Below are 17,717 nucleotides of genomic sequence, written 5' to 3' on the forward strand. Positions count from 1 at the left end.
TAAGTGTATTAAAAGATAACATATTATGTTAATTACATAAAATAAGTATTTTTTTCAAGATATTGCTATTTAAAAAAAATTGTTTTCAAAAATTTAAGATCATGAATAAATTTGAAAATGGAAGTACAGTACTGTATGTAGTCTTTTTGTGCAAGACAATCCAAGACAGGATTTGTTGAAAAAATGCATATAAAACAAAACCAAAAGTATATAAAACAATTTCTTTTTATTTTACAAAAAGCAAGGAAGTTTCTTTCATCCATTTTATATGTACAAACTCTCTTCTCTTAATATAACAATGAAAAAATCTTTATATAAAATTGTTATATTTAGTCTTCTCCACAAAACCATGAGTTACTAAAAGCTTTATTGTTTGTCCAGCATAAATACACATGATCATTATTCATCTACAATTTTTTTTCTCACAAAAAGATGGAATTAAAAATGTAGTAGAAATTCTCAGTTATCCTATCTATGATCAATGATTATCTTCTCCCCGCACACCCCACAAAAATGTGGTGCATGTATTCACTTTATTTAGTTACTGTACCAATCGTTCCCTTAAGCTCTGTCGTCTACACTATTAAACTAGTTTGTAAAAAAAATGTGCACAAACCTGGTAGTGATATTATATCACCATGTCCATATATGGGCACATCACATTTTTTGGTCACATGCAGTTTGATAGTGTAGACAAGGCTTTAGAGGGAGATAGATGATTAAAATATATTTTAAAAGATTAATCATTTATAGTAGTATTAATTTAACTAAAAAATTACAACAAATCGGCTTTATAGCTTTAAACACAAAGTTGGCTAGGCTAACTAAACAAATATACAAATATACATTAGAGAACCTTCGTAGTAATGTAATATGAAAACAGCTCAACGAATCTTGCCAATTAAATGCCATTGTGATAACTTCCGTAACTACAACATTTCCAGAATCATTTTAGACTTCAGCTTTGTCTACACTATCAAACTAGTATGACAACAAAAATTGTGATGTTTTGTCCAAATATGGTAGTGATATGATTTCATTGTGTCCATATATAGGCACATAACATTTATTTGTCACAAAGTTTGATAGTGTAGACAGAGCTTTAAAGATTGCTTTCGTTAATCTAGATTTGAGTACCTATATAGAGCTAGATCCTTGTACAGTAACCTCACTATGAATGGTTGGCTACATTTCTTTTGAGAATGTTTTAATTAGCAAACAGACATGGTTGAAAGCATGTTTTTTTGTTTGCGAAACATATTTTCTACAATAAAATTTCTACTTTTTGTAAAAAATTAATACTGTATTAAAAAGTAATTTGAAAAAACAAATGTAAAAAGGTAAATGATATAAAAATTGTGTATCGCAAGGTATGTAATGTAGACTATATGCACAACTTATTGAAGCAACTTTATATATACACTGAAACAAGATGCCTGCGGAGACTGAGGTTCACATTCAAGTTCGATTTCCTTGAAATTCTAATTTAGAAGCAATAGGAATTTGCATATTAATTTTAAACAGGTTTTAATGTAAAAATTACAAATCCATCTACTCTATAAATATATAAATGTGGCTATACTAATCCAAGTATATAACAGTATAAATTGACCTTTATTTATAATGCTAAATGTACTTGTATAATCATGTTATTGAACACACAAAGTAGCGAAAAATTACTGATTTGAGCTTTTAATATTATGCCAGTAAATTGTATTTTGATTCAAGAATGAACAGTTTTATCTAAAACTATAGGTAAATATATAAACTGATAACATATAATTGGAGACTTATAGTAGAGATACAGTATATAAGCGACCTTTTTGTTTTCACAGCATGTCACTATTGAGTCTAACAGTCATTCTGTGCATTCTTTATATGTTTTGAGAATTCACAGAATGACTTTTTGACTCAAATGTGGTGTAGTGCATCTTGAAAATGAAGGGTCTATAATTTATATAGACAATCTTAAAGCATGTTACGACAAAGTAATGGCCTACAGGAAAGGAAGGATTGAACTATGACCTCTCAATGTATAATATAGCATACCTCAGATTTTTCATTACTGTTTTTCAATAATCTAAATGTGTCATTACTGTTTTTTTTTTACTTATTTTCTTTTGGACGTAAATAAATGTCTTTTGAATTGAATTGAAAAAGTGTAAATATTGATGGGAATGTGCCACGATTAAAAAGGATTGCAACTCAATTTGCAGCTCAAGTCACAGCGAATACTTCAGCCAATGTTGCAGCTGCTGTTGTAGCTCAAGTCGCAGCTAATACTTCAGCCAATGTTGCAGCTGCTGTTGTAGCTCCAGTCACAGCTAATATTCAGCCAATGTTGCAGCTTCATGTGCAGCTAAAATCAATCAACGCTCTTCTTCATCTCCTCTCTCGTCTTCCTCCTCTTCGACCAGGAATGAAAAGGTTTGCTTCAATGTAAATCTCGTTGCTAAGAACCCTGGGAAGTCACTCCCGCGCATACTTGATGAAATGCTGCTTCCTGTTTGGATGGTCGGTGTTGATGAGAGATTTAACTGGTCACTGCTTCGCACGTTGATGATGGCACGACGGATTGTGTCTCGTTTATTTTCTGGAATCCCTAAATCAGCAATATCCTATAAAAAAAAGACACATAAATAGAAAACTTAAGCTCTGTCTACTATCAAAATTTATGTGACAAAAAATGTGATGTGCCCATATATGGACATGATGATGTTATATCACTCATCATAGGGCACAGACAGAGCCTTAGAGAATTTCTGACTTTTGCTAAGGTTCAATACATTGGATCAATTTTGCTTTTTTTGAACTCAGGCTAATTGATTATTAAGCAAACATGTCAACCACAAAACCACAATTCCAGTACTAAAACTAAAATGCAACTACCCAAGCTACAGTGGTAATACCAAAAGATATACCTCCAACTACATTACAACTATCCAAGCCAAGTGGTTTCCCCCCATTGTGCTTACCTGTGGAGTCTGAATTTCTTCAAGTTGGTAGAGATACATTATGTTTTGATCATGAAAGTACTTGGTACATTCTTCACATCCAATGGACAATAACCAACTACGATAAAAAAAAATAACAACTATTTTAACAAGATTCAGTACATGTGTTCAGTCTCATTTGAGGCTTGAGAGAGTGGATTGAAAGAGTTGCGAGTTACAACCCTAGCACTAGGTCAGGAATGAACCCTGGATCTTGGGATTGAAAAAGCATGTTACAACTACTATGCAACAGCTCTACTACGTTTTCATAAATTCCCAATTGGAATAATGTAATTGTTGATATCATTAATAGTAACATGAGACAGAGGTCGAAGTTCAGAGTTTAAGGTTCAGGTACAAATGTGTGTCCTATTTAATATAACTACCTTGCTATACTCATAGTAGCTTGTGCGTAGTGCTGTCCTTGCCCCTCCCTTTTGACTGGCGTCGACTCTGGATGCTCTTGGCTAGACGAAACCTCATTACAAGTCAAATCCATTGGAGTCGTTGTATTCGTTCTGGCTGCCGCACTTGTCGTAGGTTGTGCCGAATCTGCAAAATCTGCTCCAGTATGTTGAACTGGTAACGTTACTATATGTTGGAATGACGGCAAACTACCAAAAGACGGGAATGATGGCATGGAAGGCATGGGATTCAGGGCCGGGCCGTTGGGAAATGAACTAAGCGTCGGCGCTTGTGACTGTTTAGAAGACCTAAAAAGATAAAAACAATGCAAGAATTATTTACACACATTTGTATTCTTCTTTCACAGAACAAGGAATGTGTGATTACATTTAACCAGCCTTTAGTTAGGGGGAGTATTTCGAACCTTCCTTTTCTTGAAGTGACCTTTCAAACTAGAGACAGAAACAGCAACATAACCGCAGCAACAAAACAGCAACACGGCAGCAGCAACATCAACAAAAATATGTAGCAACACAGCAGCAACTACAAAGCCGGCAACATAACAGCAACTACAAAAGCAGCAACACAGCATCAGCAACATCAACTAAAATGGTAGCAGCACAGCAGCAACATCAACTACAAAGGCAGCAACATAACAGCAACTAAAAAGGCAGCAACACAACAGCAACTACAAAGGCAGCAACATAACAGCAACTACAAAGGCAGCAACATAACAGCAGCAACAGCAACTACAAAGGCAGCAACACAACAGCAACTACAAAGGCAGCAACATAACAGCAACTACAAAGGCAGCAACATAACAGCAGCAACAGCAACTACAAAGGCAGCAACACAACAGCAGCAACTACAAAGGCAGCAACACAACAGCAGCAACAACAAAGGCAGCAACACAACAGCAGCAACTACAAAGGCAGCAACACAACAGCAGCAACAACAAAGGCAGCAACATAACAGCAGCAACACAACAGCAGCAACTACAAAGGCAGCAACACAACAGCAGCAACAGCAACAACAAAGGCAGCAACACAACAGCAGCAACAACAAAGGCAGCAACACAACAGCAGCAACAACAAAGGCAGCAACATAACAGCAGCAACAACAAAGGCAGCAACATAACAGCAGCAACAACAAAGGCAGCAACACAACAGCAGCAACAACAAAGGCAGCAACACAACAGCAGCAACAACAAAGGCAGCAACACAACAGCAGCAACAACAAAGGCAGCAACACAACAGCAGCAACATTAACTACAAACACAGCAATGCTAACAAAAAATACAGAAATGAGAATACACTTCTCTTCTCCTTCACAATAGTTTATTTTAATTAATTAAATATATTAGTAAATTATTTTACACAACCACCCACCTCATCCCTTCCCAATACCCATTTCTTTGCCATTCCAACCTTCCCTTTTCAAATATCTCCTTCTAGGCTATAACAGCCTTTCCCTTCCCCGTATCAACTTTCCCCTTTTTATTATTCATTTTTAGGCTATTCCAGCCTAGTATCTTGATCCACTTATTATAAGCCACCGTCAAATAATATTCCCTTCCCTCAACCATCCCATAATTTCCCTTCTTAGCCATCCCAATATCCTCCTCACTAGCTATCCCATTCTCCTATTCAGTTATCTTCCCTGTCCATGCCCAGCACACACAAATTAGTACTATATAAAACAATCTACCAACTATAAAACCTAACTACATTGTAAATTCTGATCTACAGAAAACTACAAATAAATGAGGTTGTTTAATTAATTAAATCCTGGTTAATAACTAACTACACATCATAAAATGATTTCAGATGCACTTTAAATAACCCAGTAAACCTTTCGGAAAATCTTTTTGGAAAAAAACATCTGAACACAACATCTTAAACTAATTAGGTATTTTGTCCAATGCCTAGTTAAAACATACATACTGTATATTTGAATAATAGGTACACATTATAAACAACATTACTAAAATTCAGAATGTTGAAATATAAAAAAGTGGATATTTCTACGTTAATAAACAATAAATTTAACATAATTAAGGTAACACAAATGCATAGGTTATCACAATTCTACTAAAGCAAGTAATACCTAGGATACCCACTTACCTAACAATCAAAACTTTCTTAAAATCAAAATGCAACATTACCCATTTTAGCTCAACACAAAAATGTTTTTGTTGTTTTTTAACACCATAAACACCAATTACAGGGTGATAAACAATTATTAATTAATATGGAATATACCATATAAAAATATTGAAAAATTGAAATAAACTATGATACATTATAGCCTACACATTTCATCAATTTGTCCAAATAAGGGAATTCATTTTACACAGTATAAAAATAAAAAACACAATTTGTACAAACATTAAAACAATAGATTAATTAAGTGATATAAAATGAAATATAAAAATACAATTGAGAAATGCGACTGCATAATTATTTCATTTACAAAAATAAAAGATCAGTCCATCTTTTTACAGAAAAACTGTAGTTTGACAAAACAAATAATTTGTACTCATGCTATTATTGGTCAATGTTATTATAGACCAAGAACAGTGTTCTCCCGAAACAGGATTTGCCCGCAAGATTTGCCGGAATAAATTGTCTCCAACCGGTATAAAAAATTAAAGAGAAAATAAAAATAAAAATCAAATGTAGACATAAAAGAAACACATATCTACTAATACTAGTGGTAGGTTAGGCCTACTGTAGCCATTAAAAACAAACAAGAGCTGTCAGAGGCTACAGTATATTTTTGTCAATTTGCCGGACTTCTATATTAGGAGAACACTGAAGAAGTAAGTATTTTTTCCAAAATTACTGTGTAACTAGTGAACATAGTTTCAACACTTTCAACTAGTAGCAGTAGCAATTATGAAAAATTCACTAGCAAACTGCTTGTCCAGTTGGTTTGCTAGGGTGAATTTGGTAACTGGTTTTGTCAGTGAAAGAGATATTAGTCAGGCCTTGTCTTTTAAGGCGATCACACTCCTAAACTGCCCTTGAGGAGTGCAATTTACAACACGCTTTAAATTTGGTAAACTTCTACACACCACCAAAATACAAACAGAACACACCCCTGAATGTATTGAGGAGTGCAATTTATAGCACACCTATAATTTTCAAAAGACAAGGCCTGATTAGTAGTACAAGCACAACAAGGCTATAGCAATTAGTATGTGTACATTTCTAGTAAATGTTACTATACCTAATAAAAGAACCGTTACATAACATAAAATGTACGCTATATTACTAACCAGTGTTGCACATAAATCCTTAAGTAAGCAAGCTTGCTTTCTGGTAGTTTTGGGCCATAAATGTGAAAATATAGGGCCTAGCCTCCTTGACTATGGGCAATATGCACTGCATTTCATTTCAAATCCTGTAAACTTTCATATACCCGCATTTCTGTTTTTTCTTTTCTTAATTGTACGCATGATTTACGTATGACTCTACAGCTAACTATGTCGGTCAGTTGGTCGGTAAACACTAACTCAAATTTAAGCACGCAACTGCAGCCATATCTATGGTCTTGCTTTGTATAAAAAATAATTATGAATTTTTAGTTTTTGAATGAATGATTAATGCCCTATTTTATTTAAAATATATGCATTTACCTTTTAACATTTTTAGAAAATTTAGTTTAATTTACTACATAATTATATTATATTTACATAACTAATTATGAATTAAACCTGATTTTACAAGCAATAACCCACCCATCCCTTCCCATCCTTGACAGAATAGCACTTGACTGATGCCCATCCCTCACCATCCCTTAACCCCTAACATTTAATAACTCCTTAAGAAACTTGAATACAACCCTTAACTCTTCCTCTCATATCTGAGGTTATTATTACACTGAAAATCTAGCACAAGGTAATCTGGTGCATAAAAAGTCAAGGTGTTCAGGCATGCAATTAAATTGTGTTCATTGGTTAACGTAAAAATCACGGTCATGTCTGTTCATCTGTCAACCAGGATCCAATCAAAAACAAAGAAACATGTTTGTAAATCAATACTCTACAGCTTGCAGTACGGACTGTAGATGGCGTATTAGCTAAATAATAAACACAAACTATATACGCTGCGTGCATAACGCTTCCGTTATTAAAAATGCGAGTTTGAACAAATCCTAAACCTCTTAAGTGTAAGAATTTCAGCCTTGAGATTTTTTTTTGTAACCTTTGACCTGGAGTTTTTGAACAACTTGGAAACTTAATTTCTGGAATGCGTCGAATGGATAATAGCATGTTTGATATCAGATGGGCGGAGCTTATTTGACACATGTCAATCAATCAAATCACTATTCTCTTTCTTTATCCTCTTTAATCTGAAAAATTTGCAAAAATAAGAATAATTTTAGAGATGTTCAAACCAATTTCAATCATCAATTTTTTTAGTACATTTCTTTTAAACTTAGTTTTGGAAAAAGGTAAAAAATTGAAATTACCTTTAAAAATTGTTCTTTATGAAAGAGGATAGGCTTGATTGATTTCAGGTGAAAAATATGACCTTATCATAGAATCTGATAAAAGCTGACTGGATGTCATGATCAGCTACTTTTTACATGATTTAATTGTCTTAATGCAGTAAAATAAAAAACTATTTTTTTCTGCACTTTCACCAAAATATCTTGAGGCCTCACGATGCCCACTGATGACTGTGCAGTGCAATTAAAAGAATCTTACTGTTAAAGCTATGTGAGACAACATTGCTAAAAGGTGGTCTTTTGGTTAGGTGCTCTGCATGTACTTGCTAGTTTTGGGTTCAACCCATTTGTTTTTAATAGTTCCATTGCACTTAATCCTATTGGCCAATACTGTACCACACCATATCACGATCTGTATGTCAGCAAGTTTATAATAATACCCTGGATTTATAAAGCGCCTGATGTTGTGTAAACTATATGTTTTATCTTGCTAAGCTTATCATAATGATATATGATATTGATATGAACATATCTATTGTTTTTACTACCTACTACTATTGAAAATGAAACCTAAGTGAGCGATCTAGCTTCAATTTCACCGTTTACTTAACTAATTGCAATGTGTCCTGTTTCTCCAATGCTATAAGATGGTCAGAGTTCACAAGTAATTTCAATGTTGCTTTTTTCTAAACACAAAATACATCATAACATGGTTGTTATGTTATTAATACCTGGTTGTTTACTACCAATATCAATATTGCGGTTTTCACACAACACCAATATACAACCTTAAATTATCTTATAATAATGAACTTTTTATTTTCACTAACACACATCACTCAATACTGACACTCAAAGACATACAAAAAGACCACTACAGTGACCAATTGACCAATCTGAATGCATGTTTGACCATACATGGTATTTTAAGTCGATTTTACCGATATTGACCGAAAATCCAAAAATTACGGAGCTTTTTTTCGAAAAATTTCCAAATCATAGTATATTGAACTGAAGAATCCAGAATGTTGATGTTTAAAATACTGTTTTATACTAACTTTATTTTGTGCACGAGATGAAAACTAAAGTTTGTAACACCAAAACGACCACGTAAAAAAAATGCATTGGCGTTTTCAAACGTATTTTCATTAGTTTGTGAATTCCGGTTTTTGGAATACATTCTGGCAATTTCAGAAAGTTTGGTTTCAAGAGGAGTTGGTTCGAATCAATACTTACTCTTTTTTAAGATGTCTGTGTATACCACTGGACTGCCTCCTTAGATCTGGTGGTATACTTCTCATCAACTCCAGGGCCTCGTTTATTTTTTTCAACATTTCATAATTCTCTCTTCCTTTAACCTACAATTAATAATATAATTTTGTAATATTAATGTAATTATAATGTTAATGTATTATAGTATATTAAAAAAAAACAATGTTGTCTCAATGCACTGTGGACTAGGATTACACTTTTCAATTACATGCTTTCCCCCCACCCCCAAGAACCATGTCAAGTCGGGGATGCTAACCACAGTGCTATTTCGTCTGTCCACAACATTGGCTGTGTGATCTACGTACACTACTCGTTAACTATGTACTGTAAACCACTGGCGGATCCAAGATTTGGCAGCGCAGGTGAAGGCGGCGCCTAAAAACTGTGAAATGAATTGCAGAGTTTAAATTGATATCTTATCTTTTGCATTCTATTTTCGAAATTGTGGGAGGGCCTGGGTCACCTGGCCCCAGCCTTGAATCTGCCCCTATAAACTGTATATCAATTGATTATTATTCCTTAATCCTAGTTTGCTTTTGTCGGCTACTTACTGTAATAGTAAACAATTCATCATCTGCATTTAATTTTCTTTTCTTGCCAACTTGCGAAATTGTTTTTGTTTGTGTCGTTGTCACTTTTGCTATAAATAATAAAACAATTAGTTATGACTAGGATAAAATCTTTTTTTTAAATTTGTATTTATCTGAAGAGATGGTCTTTGCAGATGGTCTTTGAACATAGCATAGTCAAATTTGTGGGTAAGCATCATGCTACTGTTCCATTCAAATAATAAATTTTCTTTCTCGCACAATAAAGTAAAGTTCACTATCATATATTATTTATCAATTTTAACAAACTTTGAAATAATTAAGTTTATCTTACTTCTTTTGTTCGTTCCCTTGTCTTTCAATCTCTTTTCTTTATTAGACTCGGCCTCATCATTCTTCCGGTCTCTTCCTGGACAAGCACATGGCCGGATTTCAATTACTCGCCTTCCCAATGTAGTACCGCTGAATGAAAGAAATGAAAACAGAGAATTAAAACTTTTAAAGCTAAATCATATCAAACCAATAATAATAATAGTTCATTCTTATATAGTGCATGTAAGCAAGCTCTCAATGCGGGTGTACATAAATTAAAATAGACGAGAAGTGGCAATAATTTAAATTAATGAAAAAAGGAAAGATTTCAACTGGGTCTTGAAAGAGTAGTACACTCTGATTGAAAACTGGTAGGGAATTCTACAGAGTTGGATATAAAATAATTATATACAGAATGTAATCAAAGAGATTAAGATATGATCATAAAGCAGCCAGTATCAAGTCTAGTGACAATAAACATTCTGCTGTATCGTGTCTGGTGACTAACCCTTTGAATAATCTCTTAATATATATCCCACATGGAACAAACATTGCTATCAAGTTAACATAGTCAACGCATATGACTTTTGTATTAACAATAAATGAAAATCCAATACTAAAAAACCAACCTTTGATCTTCTAATGTAAAGATCAGCATAGCAGGTCTCCTGTTCATCCCGCCAACACACGAAATGGTGCATTTAAAAGTAAATAAATACGTTGTGAAATCGGCCCCAACCTGCGGGTTTTCGTAAGGCACCCGGATGCTAAGACGTCCTGTGCCCGGATCCTGGCAGTATTCCGCCTGTTTGTGCTCGCATATAAGTAGATGTTTAGCACACGGTTCTGTCGCAATAAAAAAAAAATGTGTAAAGCTTTGTCTACACTATCAAACTTTATGTGCATTATGGGAGTATGTTTCCATACAAGTTTGATCCAAAAATGGCCGGGGTAATAATATGTACAGTACTTAGGTTTCACAACATTATAAATAATTTACTAGACTAGACTTTAAATCTTGAGCCAACCCAAATAATCATACTAAGGCAATCTAAGAGGATGCTGAGCTCTGAAGATCAAAGAGTATATCTGTGGCTGCAACACGATTAGTTCCAGTGCATGCAACAGAGAATACATAGTGTAGTACTGTTGGTAATTGTCGCAGCCAGACATAAGATCAAAGAACTGTTCCTATCTTGGACAGGCGAGTTCTGTGTCCTGTTAGATTGCCTTGGTCATACTATACCTTTCGAGTCCTCTCCAGTATGGTTAGGACACCTTTTAACGATTTCTTGTACATGTGCAGGCTTCTTAAACACAGGCATCACACGAATGTAAAACTGCTCCCTCTGTTTTAGTTCCGCCTTAAACTGGATGGGAAATGATTTATCCTTATCTGCATACAGTTTGTTCAGGCGGCTAGAAAACTACGAAAATAATTAATATTTTTAGTGTAACTCCCTAGTTTACTGGAAATTTAGATCTTACCAAGAAGGACACAAAGAGATGGCTACTTATAATAGTTTTCTGGTTTCATTACCATGTACAAAGGGCATTTATCTACTCAGATCCAAGAAGTTCCATCCAAAGGTATGACAAGAAAGTCTCCAAAGTAACTCCCTAGATTACTGGAAATTCAGATTAGACAAGAAAGTCTGCAAATGTATACTTACCGTCCAACTTGCACTCTTTGCCACTGTCTGGGCATGCTGCCCCATGTAAATCTGGAAATTAGCATTTCCAGGGTAGTCAGTACTAGAAAGAACACAAAAAAAAGGCAAAATATAAACTTGGCGAGGTAATAAGGCATATATCTATTACTTTATGGCTCAAAATTCATGCCAGAAAACCAGAAATTTGCTAGTAGATTTGTTCATAGCTTTATGGTTTATTACAATAAAATATATTGACATTTCAGAATCAAGTACGATTTAATCAAATCACAAATGATCTTTCAGGCAAAATGCCAATAGCAAATTTCATCATTAGTAGTATAATACACTGACAAATGGTGTACATAGATACATTAGCATTAAATAAGTGGAGTGCAGTTGATTTAGTCAATGCAAAAATGGATTTTAAGATTGATCGAGCCTTAGTAAAGCATAGAGTACTGTAACATATTAGAAAGTACGTAAAATGTGGGATTCCATGGTTTTTAGTTTGTTGTTGTTAAATTGCACCTTTAATGTAAGAAAATAAAACTATTTATGTAAAAAATTATTAAAAATGATTTCATGTGTACGTAAAATCCAGGAAACGTAAAATCAGGGTACATAAAACAATGGTTCTACTGTAATCCCTTTCTTCTGTCATTGTCTGTATGTCTCTCAACATTCTGTTATACTTACTTTGAGGGTATAAACTGTGAGGCCGCCCCACACGGTGAGTACGGTGGGGGCGGCATGGCGTCCCCTTGTTGGTAATTAGCATCACCTCCTCCTCCTCCTGGTGAAACAGCGTTCATACTCAACACGTTTGATGGTGGCTGCAAAAAAATAATAAATCCTCAATCAATTATCATAATCTGTAAACCAAAACTACAATAGCATACATCATTAGGAAGTATAATATATTAACAAATGTCATTGTTTTAACTACATGAAAATAAAAATAAATGATCTCCAATACAGGGAAAAATTTCATTTGAAAATTTTGTTTAGCAAAATTGCTAATCAAACTGATTTTTTAGTCAAGAAATATAGTTTTGTATTGTATTTTTTGCTACACAATTGTAGAAATGTGTTAGCAAAAAGGTTGTTTTGTATAGCTTTTTGCTATGTTACACTGGCGAAATTATTCCCTGTCAATATCAAACAGAATAGGAGAAAACCCAAAATTAATTAATTATTCGCCCTCAGAACATTGTGAATGGCGATCATATGATATAACTTTAAATTAAATTCTATGGCTGAATAAAAAAAAGTGATGTGCCCATACATAGACATGATGATGTCCTATTACTACCATATTTGGGTATATCACTGTTATATTTGGGTATATCACTGCCATATTTGGGCACATCACATTTTTTTGTCAAACTAGTTTGATAGTGTAGACAGAGCTTAAGACTAGTCAATATACAACCCTGGGAGATTTTGTTGGGTCCAGAGATATCCCCATAAAAAACCTTTAGCTAGTTAAAAATACTCTATGACTTTACTAAGTCAAAAATCTAGTTTATCATTTATCACTGTCTTGGCCGCCACGATTTAACACTTTAATACAATAACCAGAAATGAATCATTTAGAAAAAATTGAATACAATTACAATGAAGCAATTATTATTTTTGTTGTTAATAACTCAATGTCATAATGCATTACAGCAAATTATATCAATATCATATAACTGCCAAATTTTTTAGGGGGCAACATTAAATAAAATTGTATATAACCTTCTCTATGTTATTAACTCAAAATAATTGTGAAATACACGCTCTATGTTTATTTTTTCGCCAAATTGAATTAGGCTTTCCTGTACTACATCAACCATAAAATACCAATAACCACAGGTTTAGGTTAATAATGCTGAAATTAAATAAAGGCTATTTTCCCCTCAAAACAGGCAATTTAATTTTTTTTTATACATGTAAAATAATTTTAACTTTGAAACCATAAATCAATTTTTAAAGATGTATTTTGAAAGTTAATAAAAATCAGACTAGGTCATTTTGTAGCTTCTTTCTAATTAAAAAAAACTCAAAAATGTTTTCACGAAAACTCCACCAAAAACTGACTGGCAGCAAATTTTACTATTTTTTTACTTTAAAGCCCCCTTCCCTACGTTTTTTAGATCTAATTTAAGATCACAAACTATATTTAATGTAAAAATAATACTATATGGTCCTATTGTGATAACTTTTTTCGTCTTTAAACGGTTAAAAATGTGAAAAATAAGTCGATTCTAATAATTATAGCGGCCCGCTATAAATCCCAAAATGCATTGCGCGCGGATTGATATTTTTGTTTTTCACCTGTAATTCGCCCACTTTTCGATCGATCGTGAGGCCAAAACAAATGGAAGACTCCTAACTTTTCAGCGAAAATACCGGGTTTTCCCCAATTTGTATCAACGGAGTCTGCCAAAAATAGAAAGACAATTAATGCAGCAACTATACAACGTCAGGCTAGGTGTATAGCTAGCGTATGATGTTCGTACGTTACCGATGTTTACCAGCTAGGCCTACAAAACTAAGCCTAGCTAGGCTAGGCCTAAGACCGTCCACGAGAGGTCGATCGCCGCAAGCTACTTAGGTAGTGCATTGTTTCTCACTTTTTATCATAATTTACCATAAAACGTACATTTAAGACAAGGAATGACATGGTTTAATGTTTTTAAAGTGATATATATGTATTATTTTCCAAAAAACGTCCAAAATTGCAGGGAAGGGGTCTTTAAATTAAAGTTTGTTCAGATAAATCTGTTTTCCATCCAATTTTTGGTCAAAGTGAATAACTATTATGTGACATTAAATTGGCATATTCAACAAAAAAAAGTTTTAAAAATTATTTTTTCAGGAAACAATATATCTTTAATGAATAAGAAAAGTATTTAAAGTAGGGTCATACTAAATTACTAAAGCTTGGTTCCCACTATTGTTGATGCAATGCAAGCAAGTTGACCAATGACAAGTCAAATCCAACAGTTATGATTGGTCAAATATAACTTATATTGTGCTTACGTCTCTAGTGGGAACCAAGCATGAACACCTATACTTATAATTGGTACATAATAAAACATCATCATAAATAAAATTTGTAAAAAATATTTGGATGACATTAATAAAGTACTGTAGATTATTAAACTTGTTACATGCAAAAAAACTACCTACCAATTAGAAAAATGACCAACAAGAAAATTGAGGTCCCACTCACAGACAGACCAACATCTCGTGGTAAAACTATCGGCGGGAATGGGACGCCAAAAATAAAAGACAACTACTTACTTGACTGATCATGTGGTGTTTCATTATTATTGCGAAATAGCACTAACATAGGAAACTGGGTTCAACTCTCAAAAGGCAGTTAATTATCCAAGATGTGTCCCAAATTAGAGCCTTATTGAGGGACGTGTGTCTCATGACAGAATAACAAAGTACTATCTTGCAAAAAAACTAACAAAATTCTATGAATTTCGCAAGTGTCAACAATTTATTTTCGTTATGATGAAAGAAATAGGGTTTTCGAGCATATGCTTTAAATCAATGTATTAACTTTCAAAGCTAAAAACAAGGTTTCAGCCAATCTCTTCCAACAGTAAGCTACAAGAACAGACAGGCCCAGGTTATTCCATTTTAACTACAGGGTAGTCACATATAAAACTATGACTCATCAGATTATGGACAGATTCCAATTTGCAAGTCTGAACTTGCCTGGGTTAGTCTATTTTCAGACAGGGATGATGAAATATTAATCTAGGTTGAATCATAATACCTTTAGTGAATCATCACTATAAATAACACAGAACTAACTCTAAAGATAATTATTCAACTACCCTTGAAACCAGAAGCTTACAATTAACAAATGAGCTGACCGATTCCTTAGATCAAAATTATAATGTGAACTATATTTGACATTAATTATGCGTACAGTTTTGAAGCAGACGACAATAGATACATGTACTGTTTAATAGCAGACAACGTCAATACAATCGGTAACCTAATGAATACGATCTGAGCATGTGCAAAAAGCATAATACTGTCTGGGAATCATTTTGTATGCTGTTTTTTTTAATGATTAATATTTAAAAAAAGTACTGAAATATATTCAAAATGATTCTACAAATTGAATACTAAAAACTTCTAGCTCAATTCATAATTTTTCAAATGGTATTTTTAAATATTAATGATGAAATACCAAAATGATGTTTTTGTTTATTTTAAATTTTAAGTCATTTTCAGATATAAATATAAACAATATTATTAGATGAACACTACCAAAATGTTTCTGGGAGTTTGAGGATCAGATGTGGCTGGATTATATGTACCCAATTGATTAACTTTCTTTATGCATTTATATATTTATTTTCTATTTAATGTTTTTTTTATTTATTTTATTGAAGCACCGCCATTGTGGCACTAAGCACCACTGATTTAATTCCAAATAAATAAAACAAATAAATAAATTATGAAAAATATATCAGCTTTATATTGGATTTAAAAACTAGACTTGCACCTTTTGAAATTGAAGCAAATTTGATAAATAAAATATGTAGTTTTAAACATGGTATGTAGAGGGAATGAAAACATAATGGAATCATACCCACCATATTCAAAATGTTAACAATTAAAAAAAACATAAAAATTTTATGAAAATGTTTAATAATTGATGACAAAATGTTTACTTACCGAGTAGTTTTGTGACTGAAAGTCGGACGAGTTCATCATCGAAAGAAAATGTGGATGTACATTTGGCTGGAGGTCATATAGGACACCATCCAACTGCAAATTTTCCTCTAAGCACCTGTTCACACTGTTTGGATCGTTTATTTCATTATAATTATAGCTAATTGGTTCTGCAAGCGTTGGTGTCATAGTACTAAAATAAATTGAATATGATTTTAAAAATGTATAAATAAATATTGTTCAAAAACCTTCTACGTCCTTGCATTGGGTCCAAGTGGGAACTCAGCTTTATCAATCAGCGCTAGTACTTACCCGTTTTGCGTTACCTCACCAAGCTGGTTCCATAACGCATTAAACAACACTGGCATCTCATTTTGTTGGGGTTGAAAGTCTTCAGCCATGCTTGTCGTATTAACGGTCAAAGGTCATAGGACCTGCTAGAAGAGAATTTTTCAGTTTAATTTTAAAAGAATTGCAAAAACCAGAATATCAGCAATGCTGCTTTTTAGCTATGAAATTCTTATATCAAAACGTATTAATTCAGTCGCACTCTACTAGCCTAGGCCTACTATACTATCTATGCCTCTACTACAAGTCCAGAGTAAAGAGAGAGCAGAGACTAGTATAGTGCTACAGCTAGGCTTAGACTCTAGAGTACTGTAGCCTAGGATAGTACTAGAGAGTAATAGTAGGTAGCCAGCTAGCCTGTTTGTTTATTAAAATTATAATACTAGGCCCTAGAGGACTAGGCTAGGCCTAGTCTAATTAATAGCTTTCAAAAACACGAAATTTATATTCAATCAAATTAATACAATACTAATAATATAGGCCTATATACTTTAATCTAGAAACAGACGTATCATATTTTCAATAGGTTAGGCTGAGTGACGTAAAGTAGTAAGTCGAAATGTTAAAAGTGCTAGGCCAAACCACAAAATGCTGATGGCGGCGGTTTTGTTATGGAAATCCCCACCCAGGTTAGCACTTTACGATCGCCAAACGTTTGCTCCTTCACCACGTGCTAACCAAATTATTGTCAAAATACTCCAAAATTTAACTTGAATAATAAACAAACTCTTAATAAACATTTTACACAGATACATTGGATTAATTCGGTTAACAATTCATAAGCTACCATACCTTAATTAACTAAAAAATGACTTTATAAGACCATCTCAGCCCCTCAAACAATAATATCGGTTCTGGCATGCGCATTGTTATGATCTCAACATCTAGGCCTAGGCTATAAATAACTTTTTAGTAAAGACACATCATCAATATTAAAAATACTGTCATTAAACACCATTTAAATATTTTTTTCTCTAACAAAATTTATAAATTATACAATGGTTATATTTTTAACATTTTTTTTCATTGCAAACCATTAT

The 17,717-nt window shown here is 33.3% G+C and overlaps 1 protein-coding gene across 4 annotated transcripts; it reads right to left on the minus strand.

Annotated features, from left to right (window-relative positions):
* Positions 1 to 247: 247 nt before the first annotated feature.
* LOC140045231 (cellular tumor antigen p53-like) lies at positions 248 to 17,537 on the minus strand. 4 transcript variants are annotated; one of them, XM_072090053.1, is made up of 13 exons: positions 17,470 to 17,537; positions 16,642 to 16,763; positions 16,333 to 16,522; positions 12,337 to 12,473; positions 11,659 to 11,740; positions 11,232 to 11,412; positions 10,615 to 10,831; positions 10,008 to 10,135; positions 9,677 to 9,765; positions 9,090 to 9,211; positions 3,380 to 3,706; positions 2,976 to 3,072; positions 248 to 2,618 (listed from the first exon to the last, which is right to left on the minus strand). In XM_072090053.1, exons 2-13 carry the CDS (start codon positions 16,728 to 16,730, stop codon positions 2,370 to 2,372), a joined length of 1,908 nt encoding a protein of 635 aa, XP_071946154.1. In that variant the 5' UTR covers positions 16,731 to 16,763; positions 17,470 to 17,537; the 3' UTR covers positions 248 to 2,369. The 4 variants fall into 4 exon arrangements, with proteins under 4 accessions (XP_071946154.1, XP_071946155.1, XP_071946156.1 ...); XM_072090054.1 differs by having other exon boundaries at positions 16,642 to 16,766; positions 17,470 to 17,536; XM_072090055.1 differs by lacking the exons at positions 16,333 to 16,522; positions 16,642 to 16,763; positions 17,470 to 17,537 and adding an exon at positions 14,932 to 15,219.
* Between the last annotated feature and the right edge of the window lie 180 nt (positions 17,538 to 17,717).

Source organism: Antedon mediterranea, chromosome 3, assembly GCF_964355755.1.
Source record: "Antedon mediterranea chromosome 3, ecAntMedi1.1, whole genome shotgun sequence".
NCBI lineage: Eukaryota > Metazoa > Echinodermata > Crinoidea > Comatulida > Antedonidae > Antedon > Antedon mediterranea.